This window comes from Diplotaxodon limnothrissa, linkage group LG22, assembly GCF_057381915.1.
Source record: "Diplotaxodon limnothrissa isolate DT_005_m linkage group LG22, D_limnothrissa_male_GT1.1, whole genome shotgun sequence".
Taxonomy (NCBI): domain Eukaryota; kingdom Metazoa; phylum Chordata; class Actinopteri; order Cichliformes; family Cichlidae; genus Diplotaxodon; species Diplotaxodon limnothrissa.
The window spans coordinates 3,914,334-3,938,653 of record NC_140616.1 but is presented as its reverse complement, the minus strand read 5'-3'; the positions used below and the strand labels follow the sequence as shown (position 1 = coordinate 3,938,653).

The following is a 24,320-nucleotide window of genomic DNA, read 5'->3' as shown; positions in this document are numbered from 1 at the left end:
CCCATTACGATAGACGGCAGACACGGTTTATACCTCTTCTGCGGGTCTGGCCAGTGAGCCGGCCGACATCAGGGCGATCAGCTGGTCTCTGGAGTAAACAGTCCGTGTCGCGGTCCCGTTCCTTGATAAAAGTAATAGTTCCACGGCCACCAGAAGAACAAAAACTCTCTCAATCCACATGATTGAGTGAAAGATAATAAACAGATGAAAATACAAGTCAGAAAATAAAGAATACGTAAGAAAACAGAGCTAAACGAAGAGTAAAAGCAGGAGTAACTGTAACAGGCTGCATGCTGGTTGGCGCATGCGCACTGAATTTAGGTCAGCATCTCCCTGAGTCCTCTGTCGTGTCCTCCCTCATGCTATGTGTTCCCTTGTGTGCCTCTCAGTGGCATTTAGTTTTTATTTTCCCTGCCTAGTTTAGTTTTGTATCATTTCCTTGAGTCAGCAAATAAAGCTACGTTTTGAGGTTATTCCCGTGTGTTGTGAGTCCTGCATTTTGGGTCCAAACTCCTGCCTGCCATACAGCGATTCATGACAGTACCAGCTGTCAAGCATGGAGGTGGTTGCATCATTATCTGGGGCTGTTTTGATATCAGTGGCTCCACAAAGAGAATGGAATAATGATGAAATAGGACTACTTCTGCATGCTTTAAGTTTAAATCAACAGCTAGACTAGACTTGGACAGAGCTGAGTGTTCTAGGAAGACAGTGATCCCAAACACACATCTCAACTGGTTTTGGAATGGGTAAAATGGGCTAACCAAAACCTAGTCTCAACCCTATAGGACTAAGCTTTGAAGTTGGGTAAAGTACATGCTAGGAAACTCTATCAATTCTGCCAAGAAGTGTGCTCAAATAGTCGGAATTATGCAACAAGATTATAGATGGCTACCAAATACATTTAACCAAATCAAGTGGGGTGCATGTATATATCTGAAGCAATATGTATACCTTTACACCTGTGTGGATTAGAGAAAATCCTAAATAAATTCAAACTTTGTAACCAATCGTTGTTTTCTAAAGTGCTAAAAGTTATATGCTGTATTTCAAAAAGTCCAAAATTACCATGACATCCATGTCCATGGTGTCTATGTAAACATCTGACCACAGCTGTATATTTATTTCTTTGGTTTGCTAACTCCAATCAGTCTCATCTGTCATTCCTATTTTAACAATATACAAACAAAGCTTCGCTTGCTCCTCTCATTTCTCTCTTCCACACTATATTTCATCATCTCCTAACTCTATATTTTAGTTGTAACAATACACTCCTCCATTCCTCTCATCTCCTGTCTCTTCGCCTCTTCAGCTTTCCTTCTCTTGCCTCTTTCTTCCCTTGGGGGATCAAACACCTTGCTCTCATAACAAAGGGGTGGTAATCCTCTCTATATATTTTTTTCTCTTACTTTCCATTTTACACTCTTCTTTTTAAATCCTTCTTCCTAATTGTCTTTTTCCTTCTCTCATGATTCTTCCCCTTTCTACTATCTTCCTCACTTCCCCTTTCCCCGTTTTCGTCCCTGCTGTATGGCACTCTTCACTGAACCTTAAACCTCTTATTTTTCTTGTCTTTTCCCCACATTCCCTTCATTTTAATCTTCTTTTTCTCCCCTTACCCTTTCTCTTCCAGATGAGATTGATATGTTGGAGCGTCTCTGGTTGTCGGGCATCTGCCACAATGATAAGATTGAGGTATGATGTTTTACAACTTTTCTCCATTAACCTGATGAATATATATCCTCTTCAGCTATTTCAAAATGAGCTTCGCGTCAGTCCTCTTCATCAAACACCAAACCAGGGAATCACTGGTGTTTATTTATTTATTGTTGTTTATTTATTCCTCTTGGCAGAAAAGTATGTATGACAAAAATGGCTAAAATCACAGGACTAACTCAATCTCTCATAACTACTAGATGTGACCTCCTAAAAAAGCAGGAACCTTACCTTATTCAAAAATAGTCATTTCAATATAGTCGCCATGCTCTGCTTTCAGTGCTTCTGCAATCTTTAGTTTGCTTCTGTTCTGATTATGTTCACATGCACATAAATGTGCACTGTCAAAATGGCTTCAACTTGAATTTAATTTGGGGAAACAGGACAGGAAAGTGGTTCAGTTAGTGAGCGAACATTGTGTTGATGTGGAAAGAAAAAATGTCTCCACTGCTCCTCTTGGTTTTACAAGGGTTGAGATCATTTATATGGGATTTTTTCCCTAACATGCCCCAAAATGTTCCTATTCTTATCCCAATCAGTGTGTGGTAGTGGGACCACATTATGTTCCCTCAGTTTACCCCTATTTTGTGCCACATGCTGAGCCCGCCTCTAGATATAGCCCATCACTCGTATTTCCTCCAGGTGGTACAGGGTCTGCATGGCTTTCTTTCATGCCTCATAATGAGAAAGCAGAACTCAGTGTGGGAAGTTTGACCCTAAGACATTAAGAATAAAACCATGTTGTGTTTATCTTTTGATGGGCAGATTTGTAGAACTTTTTAGCCCTCAGATGAGATATTGTTGTCACCCTACCGGGCGGACAGCATGGACATTCGGGAATGAGGCAACGGAGGAGTGTCAAATTGATAGGATAGGTGTATCTGCTAAAAAGCTTGAACAAGTTTGAATCACAGTGACCTAAACCCAAAGGTCAGAGGTCAAGTTTTCAAAAAGATCGTATAAATGCAATAACTCAAGAATGCTGCATTTAGGGATTTTCCAATTGATAGCATATAATCTCTAAAAACCTCTGGTGAGTTTGAATCTCAGTGACTTCAAGGTCAAGATCAGAGATCGAGGTTTTTTAAAGATTTTGTGAATAACTTGAAAACAAGTTGACGTACTGTAGGATTTTGAAACCAACACTATAGGCGAGTCTACCAGGAGACTGAGGGGTAGCACTGGCTGTTGTCAGTATTTTTGGTTCTTGTTGGTAATAAATACACTTTCCTGTCCTCCCATAACCTTTCCCCTTTCTCTCCTTGTCTGTCAGGTGATGAGCAGTAAACTGGACATTGACAACATGGCGGGGGTCTTTTATATGCTGCTGGTGGCAATGGGCCTCAGCCTCTTGGTGTTTGCCTGGGAGCATCTGGTGTATTGGAAACTACGGCACTGTGTTAAGCGATCGGGCGGGATGGACTTTCTCCTGGCTCTCAGCAGGGTAAGAGGGAAGACTCATTCAACAACAATAGTAATCAAACTGCTATCAGGCACATAAAAACTCTTGGATATTTAAATGTAAAATCATAGAAATTATGTAGAAGTAATAGAACATAGTCGGGATATTTTCTCTAAAGATACTAGTTATTGTGTAATTTCAATGAATACTTATCATTAATTGACAGATGTGTACCTTACATGCCCAATACAGAGCATTAAGTAAAGTTTGATTGATACACTATGCAAAATAACACAGTACTGTGCAGAAGTCTTGAGTCACCCCTTAATGGAAATAAGTGCAGCAATTTATGCAAACATAACTGATAATGTAGTATACAAGTCAAAAACAGTTTTTGTAGCCTAACCACTGAAAATCAGTATTTATGATTACCCTCGTTTTTCAACACAGCCTGAACCCTTAAGCAAGCTTTTTCCCCCTTTCTCTGTTAAGATGACCCCACACTGTTTTAATATTAATTTTGAGGTCTGAGTTCTGGAGAGACCAAACTGTGACCAATGGTGTTCCATTGTGTGCTTTTCTATCCAAGTGTGAATCATTGGAAGTGTGTTTGGAATCATTGTCATGCTTTCAAATGAAGCTGTTGTCAATCTGAGGGTTTCCAGATACTGTTGCATGGTGGATAGATATCTAATGGTACTTTTTTGGATTCACTGACAACATCCAAAACCACTGACTGAAATGAAGCTCCAAACCATGACAGAGCCAGTCACTGTGTTTTACAGATGCCTGTAGACACTCACTGTTATACATCCTTAGGTCCCGTGTCAGTGTTAGCTGGATTATTTCTTGAGAAAATAACAGATTCAGTTTAGGCCTGTTACGTCTTTTGTCTTCTATTTGTCTAGATCAACAGTCTCAAAGAACATACAGCACATGATACGCCAAGTTTCAGCTGATAGTTCTTTACAAATCAACTTCTTGGTACAATAATACTATTTTATGCTAAACATAACACTGGCTCATGTTTGAATGATGTGCTTTTTTGTTTAAATGGTTTAGTGTTAAGTGAATAAAGCAAAAAAGAAGAAGATAAAACCCTTAATGAGTGAAAAGGCAGCCAATATTGAAAGTCTAGCATACTAAGGGTTGGCTCAAGACTTTCACACAGCAGGATTAAATCTTTCTTCACTCAGGGAACGATTTGCTTGTTGCACTGATAGTTATTCACTGTTGAACTTTTCCTAATTGGTCACTCTCACTCATCTCAAAGTTGAGAATAGTTTTTTAGGACCCGCCCCCCTTTGTGCTGTCAGTAATGTTTTTTCAACTGTAATTACCTGGATTCAGCTTAACTTTTAGGAGACTTTTTAGGAGACTGATGAAAATGTTCCACACTGCAGTGCAGGACGTACCAGAATATATTGTGGTAAACCATGTGTTTTTCATATGCTCAGACTGACTACTTATTTTTGCTTTGGAGTCGATGCCAGATGAAAAGATTTCAGTGAAGGACTTGCTCACTCTTTTGCTACTTTGAAATAATATGCATGAATTTAAAACCAAAGATGCCTAACGATGGTTTGGATAAGTATAGTTTATCCCTGCCAGATGTAAAGAAAATGCTCAAAAGTACCAGTAAGAAGTGAGAAATAAGCACATGAATGTTTTCATTCATTTTGAGCCACAGTGAAGCAGCTGATCTCACTGATTTGTGCACTCTCACATGAGAAGGGAGAACTAATCAGTGCAATTTGTTAAAAATTCACAAAAGTGTGCTCAAGGAGAACTGGTAAATGATTTCTGCAGGCCTTATGTTGTGACAGACTCAAAGGTGAAGACATATTTGCTAATCTACTGTTCTTTTTTTTTTTTTGGCACAAACAACACAATGAATATCCATCAGTGCTTACAGCCTTGAGGTTCACTCAAAAGAGATAGAAGGTTAATAGACTGTTTTCAGACACAATCAAGATGTGGACTGTGCAGAATTGGATACCAATATCAGGACTTTTTTTCTTGCACTCAGCAGGGACAAGAGCAGACAGCCAAAAACGGGAACATCAGCAATCTTTATCCTTGGCATTGTTCCAGGGTTAACCCAAAGGTCCAGGGCAGAGTGATCACTTAGCTGTTGCACGTCTATTTTCTTTTACTGCCAGTACAGTTTTTGCAAGTTCAGCTTGGGGTCATGGAAATACTTTGTGCATATGTTGCAGTGAAAAACAGAAGAAAGAAGAAAGTGATGAGAGAAGAAATGACTAGAAAGATGAGAACTGGGAGTAAACAGGAGGTATCAAAAGGGATGAAAAGGGGATGGATGGTGTAGTGGGAGGGAGGAAGTGAGGAGAAGTGGAAAGGTAAGGGAGGGGAACTTTGAGATAAGAAAAGAGTTGGCTGAGGAGACAGCTGGAGGTTTGGATGGTGGAGGTAGTGGAGCATAACAGGAGTTGGACGGGGATGCCGGAAGGAGGTGGAGGAGGAAAAGAAAACACAGGGACAGATAGGAGGAGGAATGACAGAGGTGAGGTGGAGGGGAGGGTGAGACTGTTGAAGTGTGAAGCAGGCTTCATCGAGCACTGCAGAGATATTTTTATTTGTCAGAAGATGCTGTGATGCCTGATGTGTACCTGTGGCTGTAACTGTAATACCACCATGTTGGAAGGAAAACAAAAGATTGATTTATTAGCTCCTCCTGTGACACAATGCAGCAGAAATGGCTAATTTACACAGATGGGAACACTGGGGTGTTTATTTCTGACATTTGGGATCCATCATACTGTATGAGTAGACTACTCAAGTGCCACTAGAGTCTGAGTCTACTAAGTATTGCTTTTCCACTGTATAGTACGCATTCTTCTACAATAGATTTAGTGACGCAAATGTAGATTTGTAGGTCTGTGATACAACAGAATAGAACTTATTTGGAAAGCGTCATAAAAGGAAGGTCGAGATTTGATCATTGCATTGCACTGATTATGCACACCTGACTTTAAGGAATTTAACCTAAGTAAATTCAATGTTTAGCTTTTTTACGCTTTGATATAGTGAAATGTATCCATGTGGACTGTTTTAGTGATTTGCCTGATTTTGGTGAGATCTGCTGATGCGAGATGTCTCCTTTGTGTTTAGTATAATGGAACTAAAAAGCCCCGGCCTTGTGGTACCAGAAAAAAATAATAATGAAAGGAAAAACTCAGCAGCACTGTTTCTTTCCAGAAGTCATGACTCAGACACAAAAACACCCACAAATCTTCTTGTTGCAGATTTTGTAGGAACTATTTTCTTCTTCGTCTCCATCCACCAGCCAAAGTAAGTGTGCAGATAGCTAGCAGTTGAGCTAAGCTTAAGGGGACCCCAGTAATAAAGGAGTATAATCTGGCAGAAAGAAATACTTTAGATTAAATGTTTTTTTATAAACTAGAGGGAAAAGACTGTTCCTTTAATGTGCACGTACCACACACACATTAACTGTGGTTAAGTGTACTGCCTGGAGTGATCATTTAGGAGGCATGACACATAATGATCCAACTGCTTACTGAATTCAGCAGATAATTGTCTCACATAGACACAGTCATATATTACATGGAATTTGTACTGGGGATATGGAAGGGTAAAGATGCTTCCGTATCTGTTTTAAGTGATTCCTGACATTTTTATTCTCTCTGTTACTCTGTTAGTTATGTCAGGTAATATGTGTGTACAAGTGCATCTGTTGGTTCTGTGTGTAATGATACAAGAACCAAGTGTGATTTTCTGTATGCACTTATATTTGTTTTTACCATCTTGGTGAAAATCTATTGTGTTCTTTGCAATCTTTGATATCCATGCACGTATTCCCTGTTGGGCTTGCTGTCAGATCCTTTGGAGTGCACGTTAACCTTCCTTCATACATTCAGAACGTTTCAGGATTTTAGAAAACTCTAGTCTCTAGATCTCTAGACCTTAAGAATAAAAATATCACTTAGATGTAGAAGGCCCAGTTAGCTTCTACCTCCTGTGCTATATCCAATGCTTGCTGCAAAGTCTTTGCAGCTGGCCTGCTTTAACCCAGTCAGAGACTCCCAAGTTTCAATTTCACAGTGTACTGCGCCCCATGCTCTGGGGACTGCGATAGCACTTCTGCCACTAGGTTTGCTGATTCATGGGTCCAGAAGGGCCATTATTACAGTCCCTCCATCAGATCTGGGTTCGGGTGAGGAGCGGAGATTCACAGGAAGTTCCACACATTTTATCATTGAGATCTGGCAGATATTGGTAGATCATATAAATCATTCTCACATGTGAGGAATAATGGAGTTGTTGTTTTTTTCCTTTCTTTCTTTGATTTACATAGCTATTTAGTAGTGCTAATGGATTACCATCTGTCTACAGTAAGCTGTAACAACACAAAGGCAGGAGAGAAAGAGCATCCAGACACAGCAGAGATGGAGTTGCTCACCTAAGACAAAGTTAGAATTGATTACTCCTGTTTGGGATTTAGAATTGCAAAAGTTTTAAAATGTTTAAAAATGTTATGATGCGCCAATAATTTACCCATCAGTCTGACTCACCCGTGTCATGTGTTATTCATAAGTTTTGCTGAAAGGTTGCTGAAGAGATGGAAAATACTTGACTGGTGATTTTAAAGTGCTCTCTCCAGTTTGGAGTAGTTCATTAAAACCAAGTAAGAACAATCTTTATTCTTTTTTTTCTGCTCAAATGACAGAAAATAACAACAGCAGTACATTTGAAAGTGAGCCTTTCTGTCCTGATATTTTCTAGCCAGAATGGAAGGTAGTCCAAAATATTTAATATGAGAAAAAAATATCAAGATTTAATTTTATATCCATGTTTAAGTATAAGTACAAAAAAAATCTTTCTTTTTTGTTTTCTGGACAGTTTTTTTTACAATAACATGGCAGAAAAATTGAAATCTACACAAAGTTTTAGAAGCAGAATTGTTTTTGTTGCCACTGAAATCTCCTCTAGTTAAGATCAAAGAAAATATTTTAATCTTAATTTGTGCATTGGGAAAATAAGCAGTGTGAACACATGAAGCTTGTGTTTAGTTTCAGTTAAGTAACCAAACTGGCAGCTGGAAAGAAGAGCGGTTCAGTTAAATGAAGCTTCAGTCACCATTTGTTTTATTGCTCAGTGACAAAATAGTTTTTGTTGCTTCTGCTCTCCCCTTTGTTTTGACTCCTCTCCAGAAGCTGGATACTACTTGCACATAGCGCTCTCTTCAATTGATTTTCACAGTGCTTTTGGAGAAAACATAGTCCTGTTCCAACTGAGTGACACTTTGTTTGCTGAAAGCTTTGTTTGGTTTCATAGTGGGAAAATTGACAATCCCAGAAGCCTGGTAAACTCAGTCCAAAGTTGTGTTTGTTTTTTTCCCCAAAACTCATTAATATTTAATGGGCAGTACTCTTTGACTACTCTCTTCAGATGAGATATGACCGCGCAGAAAACAATAGGTAGTTGGAAACCACCTACAGCAAATTCCCACCATTCTGAGAGAAAGGAAAATTAGTTATTTACAGAATAGAATCCATTTGTTTTGAACCTGCTAAGCTACGGAGTCTGTGTTCTCAGTCTGAATAATATTCTGGTAAAAAGTTACAATGCAGGCAATTTTAACTCATGCTCTGTGAGGTATCTGTAGCAGCTGCCTGAAAGAGACTTTCTTTATAACACTATGCAGTATCTCATTAACACTATTATTCTATTTTTATGGTCTGTAACGATACATTTACCATCAACAGAAGTGTGTTTATAAAAATGTGTCTCTCACACTTGTCGAATGTACAAAAACACATTGTTTAGTGTCAGTTGAAAATGGGTTGAAGAATGGATCTTGATTTTTAGAATGCTAGTAAAGGTTGAACTCATGGTCCTGCTGTACTGTATTTCATCCATACACAGTCTTCTGTGGATAGCTTTCACATGGTTTGTAAAGATATCAGATCAAAGCTGCTCTGTGGGTTTCCTTTTCAAAATTGGGGATGTCAGGCTCTCTGTGTCTCTCTGTCTCTGACACATAGACACACAGTTCTTTCTTATCATACTTGACAGCCTGCTGGTCTAATTACAATCTCTCTGTTATCTCTCCACCCAGGGGATGTACAGTTGCTGCCAGTTTGAGGATGAGACAACACCGGGAGGGAGCAAAAGCTCTTTGCCCCAGTACCACACCGTGACCAACATGCCTAGTGCACCCCAACAACACCTTGTTACAGCCACAGTAAACAACACAACTGCCATTGCCATGGTGCAGCAGCAACAACCGCAGAAGCACCACCAACAGCAACCAGGGCAGACCTATACCACTATGTTGCCTGGGTCTCCGCCAACTGCTGGACACTCAGCAATGGCTCTTGGTCCCTCAACTAGTCCCTTACTAGAGGGCCCCATGCCTTGCTCCACTTTCTTGCCTCGACATGACCGCAGACTGGCTGTGGTTGATCGCTGGAACAGGCCAAAGCCAGAAAAGGTTGTGAGCACAGGCAGTTCTGGAGGCGTTGGTGTTGGAGGGATAGCTGGTGGGATCACTGAACTACAGGCCCAGCAGCAGTATCAACAAAACCTTGGGCAGCACTGGAGCCTGCAAGGAGGAGTTGCAGGTGGAGCAGTGGGAGTAGGTGACACAGGGCTAGATGAATATAAGCGCTACTATGGTCCTATTGATCCAGAGGGGCTAGGATCTAACTCGGACCAACAGGCAGGGGGCCCCCAGCAGACTCCCAAAGCCAATTCTCGAGGCCCCAAGGCCTCAGGTATGCCAAGGCTACCTCCTAAAGGCTCCCAACAAGGCCCGGGGCACCTAATCTCCAAGCCTCCTCCACCAATCCCATCTTCTCCACGAAGGCCTCCCTTCTGGCGACGAGGCAGCTTAGCTCAGACAAGAAGAAAAGGCTCAGGAGGTCCCCTGTATGAGAACATCCTCCCTCTGGGGAGGCGAGGAGGTGGGCGATATGGAGCAAGTGATGGAGGTGGAAGAAGAGGACGTCGTCCCCCTCCACCTCCACCTCTTCCTGCCCCTCTTTCTTCTCCAACACACACCCCTACCACTCCCTCGTCCCCATGCCATTTCTACTCGTCTTGTTCCAGTGCCTCGTCTTCTTCCTCTTCTTCCACATCATCCTCATCCTCTTCTTCATCCTCAGTGTCACTTTCTCGTTCAAACTCACCTTCTTCTTGCTCAAGTGACAGCTCCTACAACTCCTCGCTTAGTTTTCGGTATCGAGCAGGTGATCGGGATTTTATCGTAGATGATGAATATGACTCAGATCTCCTTACAGAGGAGTCCAGCCTCCTTCTTGGGAGGAAGAAAATTCGATCACGCCGAATGTCATCGCGCTCACTGCCGTGCAGCCCGCCACCTCCACCAGTACCACCACGCAAACCACGGCCCCAAAGAGATTATGGTAGAGAGAGGACTGGCAGCCAACTGGCCCAGTTACAGGAGTGGTGGGCATCATGGGGTGACAGAGACCGAGGGAGAAGTGGAGCAACAAGCCGAGGAGAAGGAGGAGTGGGTAGAGAGGAGAAGAGACACCACAAAGAGAGGGAGCGTGAAAAAAAGAGAAGGAAGAAAGGTCGAAAGAAAAAGAAGAGGGAGGAGAGAGAGAGAGAAAGGGAGCGAAAGCGGCGCAAAGCAAAGAAAAAGAGGAAGAAAGATGATAAGATGAGGAAGAGAGACCGGAAAAGGTCAGAGCAGGAAGGAGGGGATCCTGAAAAAAGAGAGGAACTCAAATCAGGAACACCAGACTTCCCATCTTACCCAGCACTGAGGCGAGAGTCCTTTCGGAAAAAAAGTGAGAGCTCAGTGAGAAGTTACGGATGGAACATCCCAGGTGAAGATGAGCGAAAAGAAAGAGAAGAGAAAACCAGGGATGATGGGGAAGACAGCAGAGGAAAGGAAAGACACCACCGGCGAAGAAACAGCAAGCACTATCACAGCTCGAGCAGCAAGCCTTCTACATCAGTCAAGTTCTGGGGAGGGGGCAACCCATCCTCTGATGCCATTCCATCTGCCTTCCTGCCCTTGTTGCCTGCCTCTTCTAAAAGGAGGAAGAGTAAAAGTTCAGACAGGGATGCTCTAGGAGTAGAAGGAGAGAGGAGGCCATTGTTGGGACGGAATGAAAGAGTGGAGGTGCACTCCAAGGAGGGGCTGTCCTTCCATGAGTGGGAATCTGAAGTGGATGATGAAGAAGAAGATTCGGAGCGTGACAGGAGGAAAACAGAGCATGTGAAGAGGCGTGGAGGAGGAAGGACAATGTCTGATGATGAGCGTGAACGTGATAAGGTAGTCGGGATATATTCTGATGATGACGGTTCTTCAGGGGAGTTTGGGAAATTTGAGAGATACTGGGAAGATCACGAAGGTAGAGCAGTGGGAGGGATTGGAGGGGGAGGTTGGTTTTTCAGTACCTATCCTTCCCGGGAAAAAGCTGGCAGCATCAACAGCAGAGATGACCTGTTCCTGGAGCGAGGAGAGAGGTGGGGAACAGCGGAGAGTGGCTGGGGATCAGGGGGAGGTGGAGGTGGGGGAGGAGAGCGAGGGTGGGGATCAGGTTCGCACTGGCCCCCACCTCCTCTCACGCCACCTCCTCCTCGACGATACTGGTCAGTGGACAAGCTCCACATACAGGATGAGAAGAGGAGTAAGCGCAAATCAAAGGATAAGGGAAGAGGGCACGCTGCTTGTTCCTCCTGTCACTCCCCGAGACACCACCCACACTCCCATTCCTCCAAATGGGCTCGCGTAACTTCACAAAGCCAGGAAGAGCTTTACCACCACTGCCAGAGCTTTAGTGGTCCCATGAAGTCGAAACATGACTCTTCATCTTCGTCCAAACCCGATCGGTCACAGAATCCATCAAAATCTGGCAGCCAGTCAAACCTCAGTATCCAGCAGCGCACACAGAGAACAGACAGGGATCGAGATCGAGGAAGACAGGCTTCCCCTCCTCCAACACTTATCCCTAACATGCCACCTCCGCTCCCTGCCCTTCCAGCTCCACCCTCCTCATCTCTTTCTATACATGTTCCTCCACCTACTCCTTCCTCTTCTGTATCTTCTCCTTCTGTGGTCTCATCAACACCAGGGGCACCCCAAGCCTCGTCCATGGCTTCGGCAAGTGCCAAACTGCAGTACCAGAGATTGCGCTCTGTACCCCAGCCCCAGAGATTTCCTCAGTCCCCTCATTTACCCCTCAAAACCAAGAGCCTTTGCTCCCGAAGGGGCTCTGCCCATTTCTCCAGTGTGGAGAGTGAGGTCTGAAGTTCAACAAGGTATCAAAAGTCATAAGAGAGAGCCCTTCGAGGCTAAAGCAGTTGAACTGGATTCGAATCTGCCCAGCAGCAAACATGCTGCCAAGCCAAGTCAGTACAGCATATGCACTGAGCCCTTTCCTAAAGTTCTGCACAAATAAACAAACCAGAAAGCCAAACAAACCCAATGGGGTAGGTCAAAGGAAAACATGAGCAATCTCTTGTTACTTCCTTTTATTCCTCTCAGTATGTGAAAGACTACAACCACAGTAACAACTTGCATTCTGAAGTAAGTTAACCAAGACACCGAAAGCAAATCAAACATCAAAAGTGGTACAAACGAAGGAGAATCCTTTGCTCTAGAAAGTAAAAGGCTTTGGATGTTGAAGCAGAGCAGTAGTTTGTATTCATAGGATTCTTAATGCTTACTGAGGGCTCAGGAACTTTGTAGTACTGTATACCTGCTGCTCTCAGAAGCCTTTAAAACAGAACACTTTCTTGCTTTTTGTTTTTGTGTTGTTTTTTTTCTTACACAAATCGCTTATCCCTTATTTCCCTATTTTTCGTTGTCCTTAACAAACTGTTTACACCCCCGCAGAACTGTGACGCCCGTTTGAGGCACCTTTGTTGTGTATGATCAATACCTTCTTGCTTAGAAGAAGAGGAGGGTGGTAACCACCTTGTCTTTTCCGGTGTCCGCTGTTTTTCTTTAGTTTACACCACTGCCCCCTTTCCCCAACGTATTCTATCCCCTTTATTTTTATTGTTTTGTTCTATTCTTTCAATGTGTTTTCCAATTCCTTTCCCGCCTTATTCACATGTCTACCTTGTCATCTCTCCTGTCATCTCCTCTCCCGTCCTCCCCTCTTGGCTCTTCTCCTTGATGTGATTATTCTGTGTGTCTGTGCTTTTCTGTGTTTGTATTTTTGACAACAGGGTAAGTCAACTGTGACTGATATTCTACTGGCTTAATGAAAAGCTGAGTGCCAAACTTAAGTAGAGCTCAACATCAATCTGTACAACGTTAGCAGCTGTGTTTCCTTTTATCTTGCGGAGTATTCCATCATCTCCAAAATATGCACACATGCTAACACTCACACACACACACATACACGGACGCACACACACTCACATAAAGCTACATCCAATGACATGTGCAGCCTAAAAAGTCACTTCATCCAATCCTGGTTTTGAGCAATATCTTGTTCACCCTCTGTTCATGTCACAGCTTTATTCTTTAAAAAACCTTTACTTCTGTGTTGTAGTTGTTGTTGTTATTGATGGTGTTCTATATATCAAGACACGTATTAAATCAAATACAATGTAAGCACTGTGCCATACTACTCAAGCTTGGGTGCAAATGAAACATTCTCTCAACTACCTAACTGCGACAATGGAGTGTCTGTTTCCTCCCTGTATTCGACTGAATGTAAAGTCAGCCTCTAAACAAGTGTGCTGCAACAACAATTAAGACACTTTAAGAAGGAAATTGTAGCATCTCTGACAGTTTAGTGACAGAGCTCAGTTCCTGCTGACATAAACAACGCTGTACTAACCTGGTAAGGTAAGCTACTGAAAAAGCGAAGCTGCAATGGGTTATGGGTTAGAAATTACTTGATTTTTGTTTGCTTGTGTTAAACTTAGCAATCCAGGTTTTGCGTGGCATGATGGATCAGTCTAATACTTTACATGGGGCTACACGGATTGTTAGGCAAAGATGCAGGGAAATAAATACTTATAGCCTTATGCTAATTGCTCCTGCCATATGTTTTGTGTAAATTATGAAGTTTTAGTCAACATGTGTGGACAGGACGGTCAGGCAAGGATTCTATTGGAGCAAAATTAGACCTTGTACAAGTGCCGTTTTGATGTCAAAGAGATTATGGCTGTGTTGTTATGATAGCAGGGTTTGAGAAAGTGTTGGGTTTGAGTGTATAGAAGACACAGTAGAACCTCCTGTGATATTGTTTTTTTTGTTTGTTTTTAAGTATTTCTCACCTTGTAAATGTGTAACCAAGAGCTATAGCTTTTTAATCCATTACCGAGCTGACACCAGCAGTTACACTCCGATGTCAAGCACTTAGCAAGAGTAGTCTGTTAGAACCATCAACATTAGAATTCAGCATCAGGACACTGGACATCAGCGGAGTACAATTAAATAGGCAAGACCCGCCGGCACAATGCTGTTTGTGTTTTCATTTGGTCAAGGTGACTGAGCCAGCTTTCCCATTCGTCTGGTCAGCTCATGTCGTTTGCCTCTAACTGCATCTGAGCCATAATTTACTTCAGCTGAAGAAAACAAAAAAAGAACTTATGTTTTTAACATGAACTTGCTGTGTAGAGTTTGTCTGACTTTCTTTTAACTAAAAATCTAGATATATATATTATATATATATATTTGTGGCGGTGGGTAGCGTTAAATAAAATTGTTGTTTAGCATCTTAATATTTGGGGATATTGTTTCTCATTTCCACTTCATTATAATAAAAGTATATAATTACTTTGTGTTAATAATCTTCACAGACCACAGGGAAGTTCCTTACACCAGATTATAGATTTCCATTCTTCAAACGTGAGACTGTATTACATCAAGTTATAGAGTTCAGTACTTATTACAATCAGCAGCAACAACATAACTGAAGTGAAAGCTGGAAAAGCATGAAGTGTAATATGTTTCTGTGCATTCACATCGCAAGCAATTCATGTTTGTTGCCAAAAATCACACTCAATACTTTAATCTTGTTTGGCGAGCACGCTTTCACTCCCAGCTCGTTTGATCAGAACTCTTTGAATGCATCATACTTGAATACCCTGGCTATCCTTTAGCACAGGGGTGTCCAACTCCATTCCTGTCCTGCAGCTTTTAGACGCACCCTTGTTCCGACACACCTGAATCAAATGAAAGGCTTGTTATCAGGCCTTTGCCAAATGTGATGGCTGAAGAGGTAATCCATCCATTTGATTCAGCTGTGTTGGAGCAGGGATGCATCTAAAAGCTGCAGGACAGTAGCTCTCGAAGACTGGAGTTGGACACCCCTGCTTTAGCGTAACTGTTCAGCCTGCAGGGTTAGCTTTGTCATCATGCATGCATATTTTGATCCAAACCACGATCTGTTCCCAAAAGCCAAATGATTTTTGTGCCTAAATGATGAATGACAAACCAAAAACCAGTCAGTTAAAAAATAAAATTAGTTCACAAAACTCTAACACTGTATATGAAGCTCAGACAACTGGTCAAATGTCTGTTGATTGGTATCACCACTACCCTTTCTGCATGTCTTTTTTAGACTCTGTCACTTTTTCGAAAATGTTCGCACTCGGTGTTCAGTTTTGCCAGTGCAGTTGTGTAAATAGCACTGGTATTATTGATGCTAGGAATAAGAACATTAATTTGAGTGCAGAAGCCTTGTTGCTACACTCCTACACTAAAGTACTAGCTCAGTAACACAGCAGCTGCTAGCGGTGTGAATACAAAGCTTGGGTGTTTCATTAGAAAAATGAGCCACCGGCCTTTCCTTCTTTCCCCTTTCCTCTTTGTCCTCATGTCGATCCATTGCATCAGTGCGTGTCTGCCGCTGTAAAGCTGGTCTGTTTTTTAAAAGAAGAAGAGTATCTGTGGATATATTTATTTCATCAAAAAAGCATATCTAAATATATATATGACACTATATTTCAAGATTAAAATCTATGTTATATAAGTTTGTCTACTAAATTTACGGTATTATCTCAATGAGTGTGTCTTTTTTGTCCGTTTGTCCGTCTCTCCTTGTCTTGAAACTCCTGCACCGCTCCTTAGCGCCCAGTGAAAACAGAGACCAGTATGTAACTGTGTTTTTGCTCACTTAAGACCAACCATCCACCTCCATTAGCTATGTACTGTAGCTAACATTTAAGGGTTCATCAAAGTGACAACATGGAGGGGTGCGTGAGTGTCTTACGACCGTGTCACTGTAGCAGTGGTGGCATGTGTTTGATTACCCAGAGGGGCCTTTATTTTTGGTTTGGGCTACAGATTAATGACTAATTAAACCTTTTATGGATACAGCAGCTTTTACCACAACTCTCACTTGTGTAGGCGGGGGTCACATTCTTGACCCTGTTTTGGGTTCTCCAGACCCATGACTTTATACCTTAGTGTAGAGTGAGGTGACCTCTTTAAAAAAAACAATGTAGCGAGCAGCACAGGCTTCTTTTTTTTCTCCTTTGCTCTTTTGCATCTCTTAGTAGCTGTATTGCTATACGAACCATGCACAGCTACCCCTGCCAACCAACCTATATGGTAAATACTGTATAAGGACTTTGATATCCATACATAGTGTGTTGTATCTGCCAAGCTGCTGTGCTATAAAACAAAACAAAAAAATAGTTACACACAACAAACACAAAGTTTCTTTCTTAATTTTACAAAACTGGGGAAGCTAATACGACACATGTCAGGGGCAGAGCCAAATCTGCTAGTGTGGTTTCCACTAAGGCCAAAAATGGTCGAACCAGGGCTTTACTTTGATCATCATATTTTCAGACAACATAAACGATATCGCCACTTTTTGCCAACAAGAAAGTAAAGGCTCCAAATGTAGAACATCTTATACTTTTACATGTTTAAGATGCATTCAATGTATAGTATTCCTCTATGGACACTGATATATTCATATTCCAAAGTGTGTTTAAGTGTATTTAAAGCTTCTAACATTTATTGCATTTATTGTTCCTGAGCCCTGGCAAGCCCAGTTTTAGCCTGCAGTGGGAGGATGTCCACAATTTCTGCCTGTATGCCTCTGAACAATGTCTCAAGGCCTTGTAATAATACTGCTGTTTTGAGTGACTGTATGGGTTGATGGCTGGTGGTGCTGCACTTTATTGTCAGCACCTCACACACACGCAAAGACATGTGTACACACACAAACACAGACACACACCACACACACGCACAGATGTGGTTAGATGTTGCCATCCCTCTGCTTCAGCCACATCTACCACCAGTGGGGATAATGACAATACTGCGCTGTACTGCAAGCAGGACAAAAATAAAATGATTTTAATAAAGAACTGAAGCAATGGTCTGATTTTATTTTCAGCTTTATTTTTTCTTGACATTCGAGGATCTTGGCTGATGCTTGCCCCAGAACATGTAAGGGAAAAGACTTGTTCTTAGCCAGGTGAGGAAAGAAACAACACGATTTTTAGTATCATTTAAGTCATTTTAGTAACGAAATGATAAAAGTGGTGGGAAAATATGTTAGTCTACCATGGTGAATTTCTACCCTGACAACATGTTTAAAAAAATCATAAAGGTAGGTTAAATCTGAGGAATGATTTGTTAGATTCAGGTGGATTTTTGTGTGTGCGTGAGTTGTTTGAGATAAACTAGGAAGGCTAACTAGCCTGTCATGTGACATGTGTGTTTGTTTGAATTTTACATGTAAGAGGTCAGCATGGTAGAACTCTGCATAAGAGATACATGATGCTAGTGAAATGCACAGCAGTTTCTTGGTGTATCTTCTGCAGACAGAGTGACTGTAACCAAACACCTTGGTTAATGCTGGACTGAAACTGAATTGTGGGGATAGGTTAATTGGAAAATCTAAATCACCCATAGGTGTGAATGCGGGAGTGAATGAGAGTGCGAATGGTTGTCTGTCTCTGTGTGTTGGCCCTGCGACAGACTGGCGACCTGTCCAGGGTGTAACCCCGCCTCTCGCCCTATGACAGCTGGGATAGGCTCCAGCACCCCCCGTGACCCTGAAATGGATAAGCGGAAGCGAATGGATGGATGAAACTGAATTGAAAATTGATCTCTCAGACATAAGTAATGAACAATGTGGTGGCTAGTTTAACACAGTTTAACGCATGTAGAGCTAAGCAAGGAAATGATAATAGGGCAAAAATCCAAGAAGGCCAATGACGTTTCCCTGCTAAATGCAACAGAAATGATGGAAAAGAGGGGGAGAAAAGGCAAAGATAAAGTAAATCAGTTAGAGAACAAGTGACAGAACTAGGCAATGAAGAAAACAAGGGAAGTGCCAGTTGAAGACACCAACGCTGATAGAGATGACTAAAGAGAGATGTAGAAGGAAGCGGAGAAGTGACTCTCTGCAGGACAAGATAGAGGCAGTTGTCATTTCTGCCGACAATAGGCCACCACAGAGCATTGCCTGTTTTAGGAGCACAGCAGATATGGAAAAATCACTCTCTCACACACACTCGCACACATTATTCACCTCCGTCTCTTGCTATCCTTCAAAGAAACATATTGCAGTCATATTATCAGCCACACAAAGCACACACACTTTCTCCCTCTCACTCAGCAGGAATTGCCTTCTAATACTCCTTCTGTTTGACGTTTTGCAGTCCTATACTTAGACAGCAGGTTCAGGAGTTCAAATGTGTTGACTGTAAATGGAAAGCACACACAAAGGCGACGCACTAAATTTCTGCTGTCAAGTGTTTGCGCACTTTGATTAATGCCTCCTCTTAATGTCTCTCGTGGGGTGCCAACCAGCATACATGTGTGTCTACAACCCCCCAACTCAATAACTTCCTCTGTGAAAGGTCGTAAAATGTCACAGTTACAGTTAATCAAGATGGAGCTTTTCCCCCGCAAAGCACTCAGTGTCATATTTATGAGACATCTTGATTTGTTTTCATCGTAAATGGACATTATGAGTTTGCCACTTCAAAATGTAAATATTAAATTGCATTAACACTCATCACCAGATTTCAGCAGTTCAGGAATCTTTTTTTCATCAGTGAAATCAGGTCAAAGGTCAAACATTTCCGATAAAAATACGAATGCAGTTGGACTGATCAAGCCCCGTCAGTTTAGGTCTTTATCAGTTGGACTCATTCACTGCTTCCAGTCTGCATAACATATTCGATTGCACTGTTTATGCAAAAGCTCTATTATTAATTCTTAAGAACGAATCGCTGCCAGTCATAATTTAAGTTCAGTATTTGCAGCCGTTGATTGACACTCACTGATATCCAGTAGCACTACATGTAGTTTGTGCAGTTTTTACCTCAGAAAATAAGGGTTGCAGAAGGTAGCAGGGCTTTATTTGAAACAATGCATCAAAAGCAGCATTACTGGATTTGGTGTACGAATTAAAGCACTCTGTATTTGTTTCAATTTAACAGACACCCTTCATTTCTCACCATGGCTTTTATTGAGAAACATTTGCAAGACTATGTTGTGAAAACCCACATAGTGACAATAGACCAAGGCATTTATTATTTGCTGTGTTGTTGATGGGCAGAATTTTCATGCATTAGTTGTTAAAAGGTACTGTTAGCAATTTTGGGGGTTATTTAATAGAAAAAAAGGATACTGGGCTGGTAAATATACGTAGATGAGTGTGTAATTATAATTTCCATCAAACTGTAGCATTTCCATAAAGTTGTAAATAACACATTAAAAATGCATCAGAGTGGGTTTGCCTCACCATATGAATATAGTGGCAGGAAATGACATCTCCCTTCTGAATAATCACATTTAGTAATGTGGCTAGAGATTGGTCAAGTAGGTGAAACACTAACAGAGGTGAAGCCGTAGGTGTTTGCTGTGGAGGGGCATTTAAATTTGTGTGCACCTTCAGACTCAGTTTTACAGCTGGAGATGGAGTCCCCTTCACCAAAGGTATAAAAACCTGAAATAGTGAGACAATGCTACTGCCATCCTAATAAAATGTCACCTTTTTCTTCCTCACCTCTAGCCTCATCTCCTGAGCTGATGTCAGGGCTCTAACACACAGAAACATGCAGAAAAACATGCTGGGTTGCCACAGTCATCATCATTTACAGTCTGAATGTAATATTTTTGATGAATATTTTCTGACTAAAAAGCTGCCACATCACCCACCATAGCTAGAATTATGCACTTGAACTGGGAAAGAGAAGAAAACAGTATTCAGATGATTTCAATCTGCAATCTACTGACATGTAGCAGAGTCAGCAGATCATTGGCGACTTTTACATGCTATGTGCATTGGTGAACCTCTTTGTAATGTTGTATTTTCTAAAATGTCCTGTTACAGTGGTTCCTAAATGCTTCCATGTTGCAAGAATACCATGTATAGCTGATTGTGGAATATCTGGGAAACAAGAAATTAGAGCTAAACCAATGGTGGGACCCTTTTACAGTACCGCATTCAAACTGAGTAAGCTCTTTAAAATAACCTGTTCTTTCAAAAATAATTGTAAAGGGAGACTGCATGTTCAGGTGCTTGATTTTATAGGACTCCTGACTGAAAATATCTGAATTCAAAGAGGCATGCTGAAGTACTTTAGTCTGCCCACATAGTGTATGTGCCCAGCTTAAGGTGAAAAAAACAACCAATGCAAATAAATTCTAAACAAAATCTAAACAATGCCTCTTTGCATAAGGGCATAATATTAAAAAGGACAAAATCAAACATGGACCCAGTTGGTTAATTATTAGTAATTCAGTCTCTATCTGGAAGGTTTCCATGTGAAATACATGTATGACTGAAAGTGTTCACTTCATCAATAAGATGGCCACTTATTGGGAACTGGGGTAAAAAGTGAGTGGGTGGCAGCATGTAGAGAGGTTGACACTATCGCTTCACAAGCAAAACATTAGTTTTGGATAGCTGGTAGCATTTGTGAAAATGGAGGGATGGATGTTTTAAAACCTTGAAACTGTTGTGTGCTGGTGTTGGTTCAACTTGATTCAACTTTACACTGCCAAGCACGATGAAATTGTCTTGCACAATGGTCTGACCTTAGCTCTAATTGGTCTAATTGCTGGTTGAGTGATCTGTTATCAGTTAATATTTGTGTATGAAAACCTCGGTGCTCTTGTAGCTGAACAGGAGTAAATTCTTCTGTGTTATGTTTGCAAGTTCAGCTGAGTGGACTGAAAATGAGGAAGCAATGTAACAAACAGCAAAAACAGGTTTTAATGAAAAACTGGTATACACAAAGCTCAAAGGGAGATTCAGTACAATCCAAAATAAGTCATCCAAAAAATAAACATAAGATAACAGTAATAATAATGATAAACAGGAAAAGAATTTAAGCCAAGGATCATAAAAAGCATGCAGGTGATTAACTAGGCTGGGAAAACGGCCGGGGAATACTGATGAACTGACAAAGTCTAGAGGAAGAAGACAGTGGACCCACACACACACACACACACACACGAACATACACACAGAGCTAAGTGGAAAACAAGACAGTTGAAAGTAATCACTGTGGGGCAGGCAGTCAATCTGGCGGAAAAAAAAATTAAGCTCAGAAGTACAGTGAAATAAAAAATTATTTTAAAAAAAGGGACAATAAATACACAAACAACAAATCTGAAAACTGTGACATGAAGTCTGTAAACAAAACAGTTGTTTTACAGACAGCTATGAGTATGAACCATGGCCAAATGTTTAGTGATAACACTGATTTGTCCTTAATACATATTTATGTAACTATAACAGTATCCTTTCTCTAACTAGAGAAAAAGAAAACAGCGTTAGACATGATGACAACTCACAATTTAATTTGCAAAAGTTGCAATGAATACATTTTAGAAAGAAAAGAGATAGACATACTTGTCACAAGGGTTTAAGATTTATCAGCATTGACAAAGATGCGGTGTGACCTCATACAGAAGTCGCCTATTTCCCACTTTTCTGTGCAAAGAAAAAATGAAATGGAGAAAGATGAGAGAGAAAACTAGTCAAAATATTGCAAGTCAGCTACTGAGATAAAATTATGAGTGAAGCATATTTAAATCTAAAAACAGCACACATCACTTTGCTACAGTTTCTGGGTTGAGCAACAGGTTTGCAAAATGGTTTGAAGTTCATTTGTTTGGTGGGAAGTGCCCTGCAGCAACGTGCATATAAATTCAGCCATATGACTGAGCCTCCTATCTATCCTATAAGTGCAGTGTTTGGGTAACGAACCAAGGTGTTCAAACATTTTCCTGCTTTGTTGATACTGAACACAACCTTGGTAATGTACAAGAAAAACATCAAGCAGTCACAGTTTGGTTGTGCTAAAAATGTAGACATACTGCCAAACAGCTGCCTGGTTCAATTTATTAACAGCAGTAAAGAAAGCAATAAATGCGTAAGTTACTGATTCACCTGCATGGGCTTTATTGCAAGTCAGTTCATGAATTGATGCTCACACCAGAGTTTTCTCCATGCAGGTTTTAGAACCAATTCAATTTTTTATTTATATACTGTCATGGCTACTGAACGGACTCACGCGCAGACAGTTCTTTCAAGGAAACAAAAAGGGGATTTATTTACAATAGGGATCACCTTAGTGCAAAATATATGTACAGTGAGTTGGGAGGGGGTCCAGGGCTCCAGGGAGAGAAGGGGGGGGGGAATCCACACACACGCTTCCTCTTCCACTCAGTCACCGCCACCGCTCCTCCGCACACACGCACTCCTCTTCAGCCGCACTCGCTCCAACACTCCACACACTGCCCCACTTGGACAGGTCCGGTGATTCGGTCCAGAATCTACAGACAGAAGGTCAAGGTTAGTTCCACAACATAAAACACATGTAAGCGATTCTTCTTTGAATATGCCGCGAGCACGAACTCAGGTGGTTCAACGTTCCAGCGGTGAGCTGCTCTGTGCCACTGCCTTAAATAGCAGCTGGGGAAATCAGCCAGATCAGCCGCAGGTGGACACCATCACACGGGTGCGTGGGCCAAGAGTGAGAGCCCGTAATGAGCTCCACCCAGGCAGAGAGGAGGAGGAGAGACAAAAAACCAAAACCAACAACAACAAAACCTGTAGCCAGCGTGGGCCAACCAGAGAGACACGGGGACCGTGACATATACGTTATCCGATATATTACCTGCTACAAAGTGACTGAGCCAAGAAGAATGAAACAATAAAGAAAAAAGCATTGATGATTTAGTTTAATAATTAGGCTAGAGTACCATAAACAGTCAAGGTAGTGGCTTATCATGATACACAACAGTGTATTACAGCCAAAAAATAAATGGTAATTTTTCTATAATTATATAATAACTGCTCAACACTGACTCAAGGGATTTATTACCTAAATCAAAAGCATAGCTGGCTCAATAATTATCAGTTTTTAAATCTGCATTTTTAATCATACCATTATATGTAGCATTTCCCTTTTTTTGCACCCAAAGGGCTTAATAAACTGCTATATTCTCTTAATAGGTGCAATCACAGAAACAGCACACGCTTTTATTATCTGCTTGATGGGCAAAGCATATGTTACATTACATTGCCACTGTGCAAATGAAGTCTCCTCATATGCATTTATAATCAGATTTATTTTTTTCTTTGTGTGTTCTCATGGACACTTGTGTAAATAATTTAAATAACTGTCTGCAGTTAGTGCTGTTAATTCTACTATACTCTCTCCAGCCATTGCTTTAAACACTTCTCTCATATAGACCCTTCAAATCACACTTTTTTCTGTCATTGTACACCATCTAGACAGCCTGGCCTTTTAATAAGTTAGCATATAATGTAACACAATAAAAACACATTCAAGTAGTGAAAAGGCATCAAAATGACACGACATGATATCATGTGCACATTTTTCCAGCAAATTTTCTAACAGACATAGCAGGCATCTGCTTTTTAAGTGGATATAAAAACCATTTGCCAGGAGGCAGATAGAGTTATAGAGCAGCAAATGAAGAGAAAATTTAGCTGCTAAAAAGAGAGACTCTCTGCAAAAGCTGGTGAGAGCAATACTAGAGTCAGTGGTAGACTTGTATTTTTCAGCTGGATAGAAACATGACACTGCAGTAAATTAATAGTAGTGCTGGCATTTCTGATAATAGAAAGATAAAATGCTAGTGAAGTGATTATTCTTTGGAGTGCTAGGCCGAGTGAAAAAAAAGAACTTTCAAATACTTTCCAAGAAAGTTTTAGTATTGATTATGGTGCATACAAATCATTTTTATATAAAATGAAATATCATA

The 24,320-nt window shown here is 41.1% G+C and overlaps 1 protein-coding gene across 1 annotated transcript in view; it reads left to right on the top strand.

The window, feature by feature from the left end:
• The window catches only part of grin2da (glutamate receptor, ionotropic, N-methyl D-aspartate 2D, a), a 145,451-nt gene extending 133,065 nt beyond the window's left edge, over positions 1–12,386 (top strand). The window contains exons 16-18 of the mRNA XM_085346875.1: positions 1,634–1,695; positions 2,990–3,160; positions 9,219–12,386. Of these exons, the coding sequence (XP_085203001.1) occupies positions 1,634–1,695; positions 2,990–3,160; positions 9,219–12,386 (3,401 nt within the window). The remainder of the gene's footprint in view (positions 1–1,633; positions 1,696–2,989; positions 3,161–9,218) is intronic.
• The last annotated feature ends 11,934 nt before the right edge of the window (positions 12,387–24,320 follow it).